Source organism: Protopterus annectens, chromosome 14.part0 (genome assembly GCF_019279795.1).
Source record: "Protopterus annectens isolate FY-2018-M chromosome 14.part0, PAN1.0, whole genome shotgun sequence".
NCBI lineage: Eukaryota > Metazoa > Chordata > Ceratodontiformes > Protopteridae > Protopterus > Protopterus annectens.
The window spans coordinates 888,152,352-888,170,371 of NC_056748.1; the positions used below are offsets into that span (position 1 = coordinate 888,152,352).

An 18,020-nucleotide genomic window follows, 5' to 3' on the forward strand; every position below is an offset into this window, starting at 1 on the left:
CATGCAGAATGCATAAGCTCCTGTAATTCTTTATTTTCTGCATATTCAGGGAAGGTAGATAATTTTTGCTTAATAAGTTCCAAAGTATGTTGCTGGTATTTCAGCATGTGGAACTGACAATTTAATGCTCTAATGGCAGGAGTTGCAGAGGTGTATACTTTTTTACCCCATCCATCTAAAGCTCAGGAATCCCTGTCCGAGGGGGTGGGTAGTTGCTTTTATTCCTTTAGTTCCTTGGGGGATTACCTCTGGGTCAGCAGTAGGATTTTTGAAAAGAAATATTTGTGTGAGTCAGGAACTCTGTAGTACCTGTCAGGTTTCCCGGAAGCAGGGGGTGAAGTATCAGGAGTTAGACTAGACTCCATAAAGACATCATCCACAGCATCCAGAACAGGAGGGATAGCCAAGGGTCTGTGCTGTGGTAAATCTAAAAATTTCCCGAGTCTCTTTTTGGACTGAGGATAATCTTGGCATTCCCAATGGAAATGCTCTCTCAAAGTATGTAGGGTTTCACTAAAGTAAAAATCCTCTGGAGGGGAGGCAGAAGGAATGGATTCCTCTGCATCTGCATCCTCATAGGCAGATAAGGGCATGTCTTCATAAATCAGAAGCATCAGAGTCAGACACTTGGTCGGATAAAGCTGCTGGGGACAAGTCTCTTTCTTTTAGCATGGGAAGGCTAGCTTCCCCTAATCAGCATAAGGTCTTCTGCCATTATAAGCATCTGTGATTGTGGCAAGGAAGCAGGCCCTTGAGTTAGGGTCGTCGTTTTTTTAGGCATAGCTCATACTCTTGGCCTTAGAAACTCTGTAGTTTTAGAAAGAACTGAAGATGCAAAAGAAGTCGTTGGTTTGTGCCGAATATCGGTAGTGAGAAGAACTTCCTCAGAAGCCGGTGCCTGCACAGCAGCTCTGCACCCATCCAAGGTAGAAACATCCACAGGTTCCGTAGTCAAAAGAGAGTCTATTGCATACCGGACTTCGAACAGGTCTCGGTAGCTACCTGCGAATCCATCGAAGCAGGCATCAGGGGCTGCAAAAGCACCTCACTGAGCACCAGCGAACTGGCGACTAGCTTAACGGAAGCGTCGTCGGCAGTTTTGGACTTTTGTGGTCTGCCTCTGTCTTTACCCTTACGTTTTTTCAGAAGATCGGTAGTCGGATCCTTACCGAAGCCATTTCGGAATACAGAGATCGAGAACGAAAGTATTTAGCTACAATAAGGGCCCAACGACAAACAGTTCGGGTGTTGAACAAAGCACAAAACCGGCAGTGAGGTACGTCGCAGTCTGGGCCTAAACAAATGACGTAGTAAGAATGGAAATCTCAGTGTGGTATTTGCTTTCCACAGGTGAGACAATTGTTAACTTTTTCTGACATCGGTTAGACCAACAAAAAAAGGATCCCCAATGGGGTACTTAGCTTTAGAAGACTTCAACTTCAATTTCGGAAATGAAAACTCAGGTAGCATTCGACCAGCACTTGTGCGAACTGCTTCTGCTTCGGGCTCCTCAGCAAGAAAGACTGATGTAATGGCATCGGCTGCCTGTTTTTACACCACTGACGACCTGATGTCAGTCCTGAAGAGACAGCAACCAACGCAGAAATACTAAGCCTCTGGTATTCGGGTCGACTTAGGGCTACCCCTGACAGGATAACCCAAGTGTGATGATTGTAACAGTGAAATATGAAGAACATTGCACTACACCTTAAGGAGAAAGCACGACACACACACCAAACTGCACCACAACTACTGCTGATTCGGCAATGTACGATTCGTTAATATGCAGTTTTGAAAAACTGCACTTTCAACATTCTTGTCTTGAAATACTGAAATTTGATTTCAGTATTCCGAGATTTAAAAGTGGAACCATATAGACATACACACACACATATATATAAATATACACACACATATATATATAAATATACACACACACACACATATATATAGAATATCTCTCTCTATAAAAAAGTGTGTGTATGTATACATATTACATAATATATACATGTATATGTGTGTATATGTATGTTTTATTTATATATATATATATATATATATATATATATATATATATATATATACATACATACACACATATACACACACACACAATGTATATACATATGTGTGTGTGTGTGTGTATATACACACATATATGTATATACATACACACAAATATACATTGTGAGTATATATAAATATATATATATATATATATATATATATATATATATGTGTATATATATATATATATATATATATATATGTGTATATATATATAAATAAAACATACATATACATGTATATATTATATAACATGTATACATACACACTTTTTTAGAGAGATATTATATATATATATATATATATATATATATATATATATATATATATATACATATATACACACACACACACACACACACAATTTTATATATATATATATATATATATATATATATATATATATATATATACATACACACACACACACACACACACACACATATATATATATTATATATTACACACACACTACATAGATTATATTTAAATATATATATAGTACACAAGTATACACACACTAACTGCGGTGGTGGTGCTGCGGTAGTGTTGTCGCCTCATAGCAAGATTTCGACCCATTCGATTCTCAGCTAGAGCGTCTTCTGTGTGGAGGCATACGTGAATGGGGCATGTGCGTCAGGGCTGGTAAGGTACGTAAAAATCCACTACCAATCATTAGTGGACCGGAGTTCCACTGTGGCGACCCCTAACCGGGAAAAGCCGAAAGACACAAACAAACACAAGTATACACACAGACACAAATACACAAGCAGAGAGAGAGAAAAAGAGAGAGAGCGAGAGTATGTGTATGTGTGTGTGTGTAAATATATATATATATATACACACACACACACACACACACACACACACACACACACACACACACACACACACACACACACACACACACACACACACACAGGTGTGTGTACTATATATACATCTATGGTTTACTATCAAAATGTCACTGTTTAAAAGAAAAATAACGCTCTTACACTGAAAGACATCAAAATCATGCATACAAAGTAGGTTTAAATACTGAATCTGATGAATGAATGTAGCAGATTCGCCATTTTCACCGAATATTGATTATTATACTTATGCCCCCCGCACCTCTTATACCCCTTGCTAATTATTATTTACTAACTCAGACTGCATGATCCTCGAGGAAGGGTCATATTCCCCTTTCCCAAGGATCACCTTTTATAGCAACACATTCACCTTGCTGCATACGAGTCAAACAGCATATTCTACAGTCCAGTACATAGTACATATGTCTGAAAAACATAAGATGATCCAGGAATAATCTCTGGAATTTTCCTCCAGATATTTTCCTCTTTACTTGATTTAACATAACTTACACTTTTTACTGCCCGTGTCCTTTATTCCAACTTGCCAGATATAGAAAGTCAAACACAGACCTGCAAAGATGACAGTCAGTCTTCCAACTGCAAACATCCAAAGCTGGGAAAGAGGCAGACTTACCGCTTGATTTTGCTTTGTTTCTTCTCCAAGAGTTTTTCTTCTCTCCTCTCCCTGCACTCTAATTTGTTCAACTTTCATCTGTTCTAATGCAGCTTCATATTCCTAGTAAAGAAAGAAGCATCAGATTAGCAATACTTTTGTCTATAAATTTCTCTTTGCCTTCAAATCAGAACTTCATTCTCCTAAAATTTTCTCCGATATACAGCAAAATAAAATGTGCATAAAATTTGACATCAGTAAAAAACTCTTTTGGCTCAAGGTTCTTGCAAAGTAAGAAAATGGCACTGCTATTTTAAGCAGGAGTCCTATTGCAACACCCCCAGTAAAACACCCAATTCTCAAATTAACTGATTTGATAATGCGCATTAAAAGTGAAGCAGGAGCTTAAACACAAAAAATGTGGAAGCTTGTAACAAACTATAAAAATATGTACTGCATAATAAAAGTAACAAATGTTTAAGGCACCACTAACTGATATGTGCGAGGAAAGGAAAACATTACAGTGAGATACACACACTGGGGGGGGAAAAAAAAAAAAAAAAAAAAATCACACCATGGCAACTATCAAAAGCAAAGAAAAGCTGTAGGGCCCAATATCGAAAACATCTAGGTCATTTAAAGGGTCTATATTACCATCTCAAATGGTAAAAATGTCGAACGCTCAGATGAGCGAAAATGGACTAAAACAAACTTGTGTTTTTGGGGACACGGTGCAGTGAGGACTGGGATATTTGCCCTTTCCTCACTGCAGTGCGACCTCGGAGTTGGAATCTATATTTAGCGGAAGGGGGGGTGCAGCCCCCCACAACAGCAAGTTCGTTTTAGTCCGTTTTCGCTCATGTGAGCGTTCAACATTAATATAGACTCCATTTAAAATACTCTGTAAAATGTGTATACATGTCTGTATAACTACATATGTACACAGACACAAATATTCCCACATATTAAACTACAAATTTGTTCACTATTAATATTTTAATGCCAACTCTATTCTCTGCATTCTAAGTCGCCAGTGGAATCCCACAGTATTTTGTCTACCACTCCTCCAAATACTACATAATGGAACAAATGTTCTTCTGGTGGTGATATATCTATTGGACAGTGTTAGAACTCATCCAGCACAACTGGACAATTTGCACCTCGAACCAACTGTCACTAAGAATCAATGCTGTCATTATATCTATTGCAATGCGGCAATAATTCACTGTTTTTTCAGCTTTTCTGGATGATCATGTAGTTGTTTTAAGCAAGTAAGGGAACAGTGGAAGATTTTTTTTTTCTAATCCATAACATTTTGCTCAAGGTCTCTACCTCTTGCTTGTTCATCATCCAGGATGGTTTAAGGCATCTCCAGTCAAGGAGACAGCCCTCATGTCCATTTGTTTCCTCACTGGAGAGATTCATTAGGCAATTCAATCCCCAATGAGACAGATGTTAAGGGGAAGGGTGTGAGCGAGTTTGCATGATCCTGTCTGATTCCCAACCCTCTAGAGCCTTACTCTTGCTGCAGCTCCTTTGAGTTCCACACAACTGCTACAAGACTAGGGAAGCATCTGTGCGATTGCATATGACATCTCTCAGCATATGCAGCACATGGCTAGCACCATGTGCTCAGCAGGCTCGTATCCCATAGGTGCAACATGTACTGCTCACTCTAGGTGTCACTGGGTTGACAAGTTGAAAATCTCCTTCTCCTAGGATGAATAAGCAGACATCAGACACTCACTCCCATCCTCCCAGCTCAACAGCACCCATACTGCTAATCAAACATGGTACATGTCTGGGCTTCACAATATTTTTCAAAGATTAATCTGTAAATGTTTCTTAGCAATGCATAGTGGAACCAAAAAGGATAATGGTCTTGTCCTCTGCCAGTGGGGTGTGAACAGATAAGTACCCTCATGCTGTATATAGAGACAAAGTGCTTCCCTTAATGTTAAGGCATTTCCTGGACATTCCAATGGTGCAGGCACTTGATAAGCTTCTCACATGCTAAAAGGACGATATACACATATTTGGCTTTACTCCTGGAGGATGAACCTCCACACTCCCTTACACTCAAAGAGGTCTATTTCAAATGTAACTGTGGTGGGGGCTCACAGGAGTCTATTTCAAATGTCACGGTGGCAGGGTAGCAGCCAGATCAAGGTTTATCCCTTTGGTTTTAACAACTTAGCAGTTTCAACTCTGTGCAACATTAATGTTAAGGCACACACTGTACTAGGTTTGATTTTCAGCTCCCATCAGTTCTGCACACACCAACTTTCCCACAGAATCTAGATACAGGAATTGTTCAAGTTGGTTAGACTTCCATCTTTGACATATTCTGTGGTGGGGGCTCACAGGAGTCTATTTCAAATGTCACGGTGGCAGGGTAGCAGCCAGATCAAGGTTTATCCCTTTGGTTTTAACAGCTTAGCAGTTCCAACTCTGTGCAACATTAATGTTAAGGCACACACTGTACTAGGTTTGATTTTCAGCTCCCATCAGTTCTGCACACACCAACTTTCCCACAGAATCTAGATACAGGAATTGTTCAAGTTGGTTAGACTTCCATCTTTGACATATTGCACCTCTCTCTGCATATCTTTAACTTCTAAAATGTCTTTATCATTTTAATTCTTTATAAGCACATGTTGCATGTATTCTAAAAATGTTCAGATATTAGCATACACCAAAACAACGGCTTACCTTCACTTTGCTCTGCTGTTCCAACTGTAATGTCTGCTCCTGCATCATAGCCATATCTAGGGCTTGCTTGGCATGGCCTGCAAAATATATGACAACGTAACAAATGCACAAACAAGGCAAGCAGTTTTTGCCTCAAAAAACTGTAAAGACAAAATGGATAGCCATACAAAAAAGCAGGACTCTGAAATGTAGGGACATCAAATGGAACATTAGTTGTGATTAAGAAAAATCAACATATCATAAGAGGCCCCTAGCCAAGGTGAAAATTTAACTTCTATAGCAAGTTTCATTAAATACAGCCACATAATCATCTACTGTGTGACCTACCAATGGTAACCATGAAAACAGAAGTATCAAGGCATAGGGGTATTCAAACCAAAGCCTTATATGTTCACTGTAAACACCAAATGCTATGCTTTTTACATTACAAGAGCATTCCATGACAGATGCGGACTGCTTTGCCTATGCAAGTATACACACTCCTATGCTTTTAAATGATAAATTGTGCATACTAAGGTCAAGGGAAGTACTCACTATCTATAACCTTAGATATTCATAGCACCTTTTGCACCAGACATACATTCCACTCTTCTTGGTCCTAAAATTCCAGACAGTAACCACTGGTGCTATTAGCAGCATACTGAACAGGGTGATTTTTACCATTATCTACAGCTCTGATCAATATTATCCTCTAAACAGAATGTTTTGTATGGGTAAAAAAAATAAATAAATAAATAAAACACGCATTCATTAGTAAAGTAAATACGACAGGACTACAGTCACCAGCATGGAGAGCCATTAACATACAATATATAGAAGGGCTATAAAAATACTACCCTACTGCCAAAACACCGATTTTAAGATCCACGGTTAGGATAAGTATTTGACATAAATTTTCTATCTTATTTCAAGACATTGCAGTACCAGAAAGTAACCTCTGATAACACATTCCTTAGCCAACACCAAAAAAATACAGCACCCCCTCCCCCTCTGCCAAAGGGTGGAGGTCTCCAGTGCAGAATACTGTTAAGGACAGAGGTCTCCAGTGCAGAATACTGTTAAGGACAACCCTGAAGAATGATACTCAACCTCTACACAGCTTAGGTTTGTAAATAAGGCAAAAGTCATAGTGGAACCGACCCTTTGTTTCATACCAACGATTCACATGCTTTTCATAAAAGCAAGTTAACCAACTACTTAATAAAAACACTGCTCAGGCAGATTCTTGTCCTTTGAGTTTAATCTGAGTTGGGAATCCTTCCTCAAGAAAGCCGTTCTGGTCACTTAATCTCACTGTCTGTGCATACCCACACTTATTTCAAGAGACATTCCTCTTTAATCAAGTGAAAATGATTGCAATACTGAATAGATTTAAGGTTTTTCACCACAGCTGGAATGCAGAAAGATAAGTCTATGCCTGACACAAGGCCAGGTAAGGTTCGTCAGCAAAAGTAATAAAAAATAAGTTATTCTGAACAAGATTAACAGAAAACAATGAAAATACTCCCAATATGTCAAATTAGCCTGTTCAAAGGAAGGTAAAATGGCAATATTTAAAAAGTTCAGACCTTAAGAGCGTAATGGACAATGGAGAGGTTGAAGCTTAAAGGACTCTCTGGGGAAAAATTTTATAAATGTAAAGTTTCTAGAGCCAGAGCAATGGTCAACATCACGGTCATATAATTTAGAAGCATGAAAATAAGGACCTTAAATATAAATAAAAGCAAAGACAAAAAAAGAGATCCAAAATGAAAAAAGGATCAAAATTCTGAAAAAGGGCCCTTTCATCTACCAATACCAAAATCTAGTACATTTACTATAGCAGGCTAAACAGAAACAGTGACACCTTTCACTGAAGACCATAAGCCATGTCCACTAAGTGAACTAAGCAAGCTATAAGGTCAAGCTGGGCATCATGGTCAAAGCAATGATGTCCACCGTGGGTAGGTCACAAAAGGCTCCTTTGAACAAATGAGTCTTCCAAGGAGAAGACTGGAATGACAGAAGAGGGCTGAAAATCTTGCCAGCTAGAAATATCAAGGTTGCAAAATCATGTCAGGCACAGACCATAAATTTGGATGATTGGGAGTGATGGAAGAGGAAATGCATAACTACCAGCATGAGGCCAGAGACAAACAAAGCCCTTCTCATTTGACAGAGGGGTGTAATCAGAGAAAATGAGCTCCAATTATTAATGTCCAAGTTTAAAAATGTTCAGTTAACAATTGGAACCACTTGAGCAACACAAGAGGGTCTTCAGGGAAACAAAGATATCTTGTACACAACAGTGATCCAAATAACAATGAAAGCACCGTTAGCAGGAAATGTAATGCACATTGTAAGCTGCACGCAGAAGCAGTCTATTAATTACATGCAACGCAATATGAACAATATGCAGAAGGAGCATCATATTTACATTAAAATATCAAAATGCTGCTATCATCTACCATATAAATAACATAACCTGAATTAAATAAAGTTATAAGCTAGTGGTGATATGAGGCTAACCTGCACTAGAAGAAAATGTCATGTACGTTTTTAGGTTTCTACAATCTTCTAAGAGATGAATTTGAATGAAGCAGAATTGTTTTTTTTTCCAGACAGCTTTTTTCACCACGGAAAAAAATACTGAAAAGGGCTCTCATTAAGTAGGCAGTCTTCAAAGGCTTTGAAAGTCTAACTAACAGTTGGTTAGTCAAACAGCCAGCGAAAGCTTAAGGTTTTTGGCTTCAAGAAATCAGCAGCAACCATAATGCATGTGGTTAAAAAAAGTACAGCTGTGTAAAGGTTTTATTTAACCGTAACATTAGAATTCCTCCCTGCTGCAGTAGCCTTTGGGCCATAAGAGTTATGTCTTACCCAATGCACAACAACTGGACAGCTTCCAAAAGCTCTGGCTCGCTCCCACACTTCCCACTCTTGACTGCTGATTGTTCAGCCATGAGGACTGAAAATCATTCAAACTGGAAAATCTATGCAACATTTAGTTAAAAGTTGTGTACTCAAACTGAACTAAATAAGAAATAACCACCAGACTATATCTCAGCAATAACTATATACAAAAGTAGGGGGATGAGAGTGGGTACAGCTACTGCAGCAGTGAGGAGTTCAAACATCTACTGTTATGGCTGTGGTGGTGCAGCGGTAGCATTGTCGCCTCACAGCAAGAGGTTCTCCCATTTGATTCTCGGCTGGAGTGCCTTGTGTGTGGAGTCTGCATGCCCTCCCCACAGTTGAGTGGCGTTCGAAAGCCATGCGTGAATGGGTGTACCTTTGTTGAAGGTTGGTCGTCGGGCTGCCACCTCGGCACCGTAAAATCTACTGCCAATCATTAGCGGACTGGAGTTCCGCTGTGGCGACCCCTAACCGGGAAAAGCCGAAAGAAGAACAACTGTTATGGCTGTTATGACCTGGGTAAATGCAACTTACACAAATGTACTATGCTTATCCTTCCCACTGCTGCAGTGGCCTTTAGGCAATATGGGTTGATTACCAAAGCCTAGCCAACCTGGGAGGAGGAATGATATGGATCCAGGAGCCCCTGGAAACTGGCTTTGCTAGGACCAGTCCTGGATCTATAAAAATCCAGTTTGTAATGCCTAGTAAAGGCACATACAGAGGAGCATGTAGTTGTCTCTACAATACTTCAAGTCCAGCTCTTTCCAATACATCATTGGAGAAGACAAGATCCTTATAAAAAGTGAGCTTTGGCACTGCCTAGACAAAGTTTACCATGATAGGAATAACAAAAGGTAACAGCAAAATGACAACCATCTGAAAATAGTCTGTTTTGACACAGGACACAGGATCTCCTTTCTTAGCCCCAACATAAAAAATAAAAAGCTGATCAGCTTTTCTAAAGAACTTGGTTATAAGACAGTACCCGAGCGGTCTACGCTTGTCCAGAGTATGTAGACTTTCTCCTTGGTTCTTGGGGTCTAAAAGAATACTGGGAAATTGATGACCTGATTCAAAGTAAACTTTGAAACAACCTTGAGTATAAATAAGAGATTTATTTATAACAAGACCCTCTATGGAACAAAAGATAGGGTTCTCCCACCATGCCACTTGGATAATCTTCCTGCAGATGTCAGAGGAATAAGAATAGATTTTTTCAAGTAATGAACTTTAAAACTGCTTGATAAGTATGTTCAAATGGAGATGTTGTCAACCTCTCTAGCACAAAGAAAAGATCCCAGAAAGAAGCAACCTGTTTGCATGTTGGTCTAACACTTCACACTCCTTTCAGAAAGTTGTTGTTGTGTCTTTCGGCTTTTCCCGGTTAGGGGTCGCCACAGCGGAACTCCGGTCCGCTAATGATTGGTAGTGGATTTTTACGTACCGGGTTACCAGCCCTGACGCACAACCTTCAATGAAGGCACGCCCCATTCACGTATGCCTCCACACAGAAGCTCTAGCTGAGAATCGAACGGGACAACGTCTTGCTATGAGGCGACAATACTACCGCAGCACCACCACCGCAGTTTTGTTTTACTAAAAACACTGAAAATGGAGGATCCACGGACAGGCATGCTGAAATGGATATTTGATCACCAATCATACATTAGCCCAGATGGTGCCTATTCAATAACCAGGGCCCCAACTAGAAAATATCTTCCACTGGCCAATAAGATTTTCTTGCTTCTTTTAGTACCTGCTGCACATCTTCTAAACAGAGGTGCCTAAAAGTTATCAGTACTGAATCATCCAGGCAGCTAGATGAAAATGTTGGAGATCAGGGTGCATAAACCTCTCCCTGTCTTGTGTGAAAAGAGTCAGCTTGCGAGGAAGTTTGTGGCCAATTCAATAAGAAGGGAAAGACAATGTTGCCTGGGCCAAAAGGGGGCCACTAGCAACCACAATTACTTTTGGAGAGTCCTTGTCTTCAAAATTACCCTGATATCAGTGGAAATGTATACAGGAACATCCCTGTCCATAGGAATGAAAATGAATCCCTTTTCCAGACATTTTCACATGGAGTCCTGGAGCAAAATCTGTCAAGCTGTCTGTTTTTAAAGGAAGCAAACAGATCTACACAAGGTGTTCCCCACAACTGATCAGTTCTTGGAAGACCCCCTCATTCATTGCCCATTTTTGAGTGTTTGCCCTGGCCCAGCTCAGCTGGTCTTCCACTATGATAGTAACCTTCAAGCATCCTACATTCTGAGTGCTGAAGAGCTATCTCCTCCATGCAATCACAGTCAGACTGCATAGTTGACATAACCTTGTACTACCTTGCTTGTTGATGTACCATATTGCTATGGTGTGGTTGGTAAATACCTGGAGAGGTCCTGCAGGCCATATATGAAGAGATTAAGACATGGGTCACAGCCAACATCACTTTTATACTTGTGTGCTTTGGTCTGTCTGAAGAATCCCACAGGCCTTGCACCTTTACTCCACTGAAACTGCGCACAAGCAAAATCTGACGTTCTCAAGTTATAGATTAACTTAGAGGTAGAAGCAAAAAATGGAAGGCCTGCTGTTGCATGTACAAGTAGTCTTAACCAGTGCAATTTTTTTTTTTTTTTTTTTTTTTATCAAAGCCCAAGACTGGGATCTCAGATTCTAGAGGATGCAGATCTTGGGTCCATGTGTTTTTAGACACCACTGAATCTTTCTCATTTGTAACCTGGTGAGAGTAATCATAAGAATCATAGATGCCGTGACCCCCAGGATCCTGAGAATCTCTATGGCTGAAGTCTTAGACTGAGTAGAGAAACTCAGGAAAATTTCCAGATAAAAATTAACCTTCTTCTATCTCAAAAAGGCCTTTTGTTGCAGTGTCTCTAACATATCCTAGAAAGACAATCCTTTGTGATGGGACCAAACAGGATTTCTAAATATTTACCTGCAATCCTGGATCGGTCAGAAAAGATGAAACCCATGTTAAGCACCCTTGATGTCTGGGAGGAGATGCTGCAAACATAAGCAAGTTGTTTAAATAGGGAAAAATTATGAGTGTCATTCAGTCTGCAGTGAATTAAGATTGGATGCAGGCACTTTGTAAAACACCCTTGGAGTGAGAAATAATCCAAAGGTAACCCAAAAAACTGATAATGTGACCCAGACACAGAGAATAAGAGTAATTTCCTGAAGCCTTTGCTATGAAAATGTGATAGTGTGCACCTTTTAGGTCCAATGTTACCAAAAAGGCTCCCTGGAGAATGAGAGGTAACAGAATCTGAAGGGTCAACATCTTGAGTTTTGGACCTTCCACATACAGATTTAGGAAGGAAAGATCTAGGACTGTTTTCAAAGAAATTTCATTTTCTTGGCACTAGAACCATTCTGGAACATAAGCCTTTGCCCCTTTGATTTAATGGCACTGACTCTATGAGCCCTAGAGTGAGCAAGGGCTGAAGAACCTGAGGGAACAAGTATGCCTGGTGCAGAGGGTGGGGAGGATCTCCCCTTAAAGGAGGTTTTTGCACCCAGAGCAAACTGTATGCAATGGGGGATGTACAGAGCCAGTTGCTGGGGCAGGCTGAGAGACTGGAGTAGAGAGGGAGGAGTTTGGGGTAAGAATGCTAGCATAGTTATTCTGAAATTGTAAACTGCTCCTATTTTGGAAAGGATCCTTGTTTCCTATTGTTCTCCTCTCGCCAACTCTGTTTCCCCCATCTAGCCTGAGAAGGCAGGGAATACTTGCTTTGTTTCTTAGATGTGGAAGATCTGGGAGATCTATAAGGAGGGGGGCTGAAAAATCTTAGAAACTCCCAGAATCAACTTCCCTCTCACAACAAATCATTTGAGGACCTGAATAGATGTGTCAAATAAAACCCTCATTATCTAAAGCTGAATTCAAAATGCAGACGTTACCTCATCGGAAAGCTTTTGATCATGTACCCAGGCATACTGTCTCAAAACAGCAGAGGTAGAGGCCCTAGGCACATTATTTCAATCATACACACTCATTAAGGCATGTTTAGTTACTTGGGAAATGTTGGAAATAGAATTTCTATAGGCATTACCCTCAGGGGGAAGAGTGGTAGCTAGTTCTCATAAACTGTCCATACCAAAAAAACACCAACTTCCGCACATTGATGTATATAATTCTTAACTTTTAGACTCAAGTGGAAGAAAAACAATTTCTTACCAAATCTGTCCATAATTTTCTAGTCCTTGTCCGCTGGGGAATGGATGGATGATACCAAGGAATTGTTCCCTGTTGGCATAGATGTTGAGATTGCTGCAGGGTCACATCTAAGAACAACTGCTTATTGGTGCAACAAACTTTCCAAAGCTGATCTGCTTTGTTGGTACTGAAAGTTGTGAATCAGGGTGGTTACATGTAGCACTGAATCAGGGTGGTTACATGTAGCACTGAATCAGGGTGGTTACATGTAGCACTGAATCAGGGTGGTTACATGTAGCACTGCCATTTTTCTCCTTTTCAGGTATCTTCAGTAACAGGCTTGCAGAAGAAAAATCCCATGGACACATCCGGCAGCATCCCCCAATATACCTCTGTGCCCCAGTAAAGATGGTTCTCCCATTCCCTGTTTGGTCACTTGAAGAGGACATGGCAGACTCCTGGTTCATGGTGGCTGAAAGGAAATGAGTGGTCTGAGGAATGACTACTCGTCACTACTGAGACGTCCACCACCGGCTGAGAAGACTGAGCCCACTAAGTTGGAAAGGGCTCTGGCAAATTTTTTATTTTCTTTCTAGGAAATGCGAAAGTCTGACCAGAAGCTGGGTAAGTATCCATGCTGTGACCAAGGAGAATTCTTCAGATGCCATTACAAATGTTGGAAGGAGTAGGTTGGAATAGCAAGTTGTCAAGTAGTTTGCGCAAACAGCACACGTACACTTTCACATACAATGTGCCTAAAACACTAATGCATAAGCTTCACACACAATTCTGGTCATAAATCTCTTTAGTCAGAAAAAATGGCAGATATGTTGTTGAAACATGAACGAAGCACTATACCTCCTGAGGTACTGCCCAAGTGAAACATCACACACACACAACTTTCATTTAAATACAGAAATGTTTACATAGGCAGTACATTTCCTCATAAAACAAGCCCCCGAATTAGCAGTCCCTGATACGAAACTTCTAATATTAAAGAAATACCAGGTTTCTTAAAGAGCCCAAAACCATTAAAACACAAAAAGGTAAAAATACACACACAATAATTCAATTTCTTGTATGGAAGGGTTCCTCACATGTGACTTATCTTCCGGATAAGGAGATGAAGTGCTGTCTGCTGCTCGTGAAGCCTCTGAGCAGTTTCTTCATGAGGCAGCAAACACCACAAAGATTTTCCACTCCGATTGCTGATTTTTCCTCTTCTGGGCTGACCAATCAGCAGTTAGAGTGCAAGTGTAGGAGGAAGCCAGAGCTTTTGGAAGCAGGCAAGACATAACACATATAGCCTAAAAGCTACTACACAACAATGTCAATTATATACATCTAGGCAAAAAGGGGAAGCCAGACTGCAGCAGCTGGAACTAAAAATGGAATGAGTCTACCCACAAGTTAATCTACTGTGCTTTCCTTATTTTGGTTTGAAAGCAAGCATTCTGGAAATAAAGACAGTGCATCCTGTCAATTCAGTAAACATTCCCCCCTCCTTTGCAGAACACAGAATATATAGCATTTTCTTTGTTCAGAGAAGGCAAGAAATTTAGCCCACAAAATTCAAGAACAGGACTCAGATCCATACACTTCAAGGAATCAAAAAACACTAGAAAAGAAACTGTGACTTTGCTTGTATTCTGTGTCGCTTGATGGCTTTGTTTTTTCAGGCACTAAGCCCCAGGATTCTTGGTTTGATGGTCTTTATGTGGTGTCAGGATGGTAGGGTCCTGGAGGAGAGCAGAATAAAAATGGCAAATTGTAAATATGAACATTTATTTCCCTGACCAAATTGTCTATAAGGAGGGCAAACCAAGTCAGCAAGTGGAGGGAAACCCTTCTTTCAAGCACACCCTGTTACTGAAGATTCTAATAATGGCAATCGGAACTGCTAAATCCTCCATCGCTCCAAGGAAGAGGACTCTCTCGGGTACAGATCACCGAGGAATACAGATGCAACCTGCATCCTATGAAATGAACTTTGGCAAGTATAAAACTCCCAAAGGAAGACCTGTCTTGACCTTTTTTCTTCATTCCACCAAATGATGGAACAAATCCACGGAAGTCCCTTTTCATGGAATTAGTAAAAAAAATCAAAGGAAGCTTTGTCACCATTGGTGAAAGCAGAAAGACGAATGAGGAATGACGGAATTTAGCCTTCCCAATGGCAATTGCTCTGCTTTCCACATCTGAAGATCAAAAGTAACTCCGAGCATACCACAGATTATTATACACGTGGCAGTGATGGATCTTCAAGGTCTCTCTCGTAAGACCCTCCAAAACCTGGTCAAACACTTCTTGTGGCATGTAGGGATGAGAAGCACGCTAGACTTAAGAATAAAAGCACAGAAGGAAAAATGACTACACACATCAGCTAGATGAAAAGCCAACACTCAGGACAGCAGCAATGAAATGCACGGTAATGCAGCTACGAGGCAGTCAAAACAGATACAAATGTAGCAAAGAGAAAGGAAGGGGGAGTAGGAAAGCTTAAGAAACTCAAAGGAAAGAAGGCTATGAAGTTAAGCGTGGGAAGAGACTGGAGACAGATGGAGAGCACAGGACTTACGGAAAAACAGGAAAAGAAGAAAAATGAACAGGCTCTTGGCTAGTAGTAAAGATAGTAAACATAAAAGGGGAGGGAGCACAAACAGCCAAACTACAATGCAACACCTGCTTACTGAAGCAGGAAAGGGGTGGCAGCAAGTCATAGTAAGCGAAGCGAGTCAACAAGACCCAATAGAAAGAAGTTAAATAAGCGCGTAGTCAGAAAAAGGAAAGAGAAAGCTATAACGTGTTAAAGAAAGAGAAAGCTATAACGTGTTAAATATATGATTCAAGTTTAAAGTTAGCAAAGGAGGTGAAAAGTGCACAAGAAAACATACTACAGAGAAGGGAGAGACTGGAAAGAGGGGATTACATGCTAAAATGGAATCAGAAACTAGTAGAAATATAAGACAGAGAGAGAGAGAGCGACAGAGGAAGCAGGAAGAAGAGGAAGGCAGGAAAAATGGAAACGCACACTATCAAAAAATGGAGAGTAAACTGAAAATAGCTACTTGGAATGTCAGTAGATTAACAAAACACTATAGAGGGGAAAAAGAGTTGGGGATACCATATAGTTGCCCTACAAGAGATGCAAGAGATGAAAGGATGAAGTAAAATGCTTAAAACAAACAGGCAAGGATACACAGTAGAAGCTAGCGCATCACTGTATAGAATGCAGGAGGGCAACAGCTTTATTATAAAGTGGATTAAATTTGCAAGTTATCCATACGTTAGAAGACTTTAAAGGAATGTTTGTGGGTACACAGTGTAATCTAGAGGGAGAGACCATCACAACAGTATTGGCCTACTTGCCAACACAGACACAAAAAGGATAACAGAGTTGCTGTCAAACATAATATTACTTCCAAGAAGGGGTGTGCACTACACCAGATGACTGGAATGTGGCTAGTAGGAAGAGATGTAGATACAGGACCTAGGAATAGGATACAGAAAGAGAGGAAATACCTAGGGAACTACTTTAAAGGCATGGAATGGATAGATATGTCTCCTATCCTCTGACAAAACAGGACACAAGATTCACCTATTACTCCCCTAGATACAAGGCAGAGGCAAGACAAAACAGAGGTTACATTAACATTGAACACCCACATAGAATAGAAAGAGTGGATGATGGAGCACTAACAGTCTCAGATAGTGAGCTAGTTAAAGCAGTACTGAAGCTGACTGGTACTGACAGCACATGACAACAGGACACTGCTGGATGCCTGGGAATTGGCTAGAGCAAAAGGATGAGATGGACTAGCTTTGGTAAGGAGCTTCAAAATGTAATGGCAAGACTAGATTAAAAAGGAAGTGTAGGGGACAATACAAAAATGGAGCCAAGAGACAAGTACAAGAAAGGGAACGCAAGGAAAACAAAAAAGATGGTATGTAGCGATATGAAAGATGAGTTTAGGCAACTGCTGCATGCAACACAGGGAGGTATGGATAAAAGACGGAACTAAAAAAGGTGAGATACAAAAATGGGTGGATGAAAAAAACTGAAGAAAAAGGGTAAGCTTAGAATTTTTTTTTGTTTGGCAAACACCCCACAGGCCACTACAGCACTGGCAATTTGACAAAGACAAAATGTAGTAGGAGTACACCATATAGGAGAGGAGGGGTCTGACAAAATAGTTCAAACGCAAAGAAATCTTGGAAGAATTTCAAAACTTCAAGTTATACATCAAACAAAATGACTCAATAAGTACAGACAAAGAGAAAATGAGCTGGGAGGACAAAGGAACAAATAACACAGGAAATCAAAAAACAAAAGAATTAGAGAAGGAAGTAACCAGGGGAGAAGCAGGAGATGCACTGAAGATGATGAAAAAGGGGAGTCACCCACGACTGATGGTTACCCCATAGAACTGCTGGAGTCATTTGTGGAAAGTGTTAGAAAGCTGGACAACAATATTAACAGGGTATCACGAGGAAATAACCCTCCAGAATCTTGGAAAGAAGGAAGCATGCAGTAGTAGCAATAATACTAAAGGAGGGAAAGATGTGCTGTCCACCTCCTGTTACTGGCCAATGATCAACTGTGAATCATGACTACAAGTGTTTCATCTTACTAACAGCAGGCGGACTAGCAAGAATAAGGCCAGACATCATATAGGAGGGCCAAATACGATTTGTGTGG

The 18,020-nt window shown here is 40.3% G+C and overlaps 1 protein-coding gene across 1 annotated transcript in view; it reads right to left on the minus strand.

Annotated features, from left to right (window-relative positions):
- Positions 1 to 18,020, minus strand: part of LOC122788743 (ATPase family AAA domain-containing protein 3-A-like) — a 493,053-nt gene that overhangs the window by 462,650 nt on the left and 12,383 nt on the right. The window contains exons 2-3 of the mRNA XM_044055637.1: positions 6,244 to 6,320; positions 3,553 to 3,654 (exon numbers count right to left, since the gene is read on the minus strand). Coding sequence (XP_043911572.1) covers positions 3,553 to 3,654; positions 6,244 to 6,320 — 179 coding nt within the window. The remainder of the gene's footprint in view (positions 1 to 3,552; positions 3,655 to 6,243; positions 6,321 to 18,020) is intronic.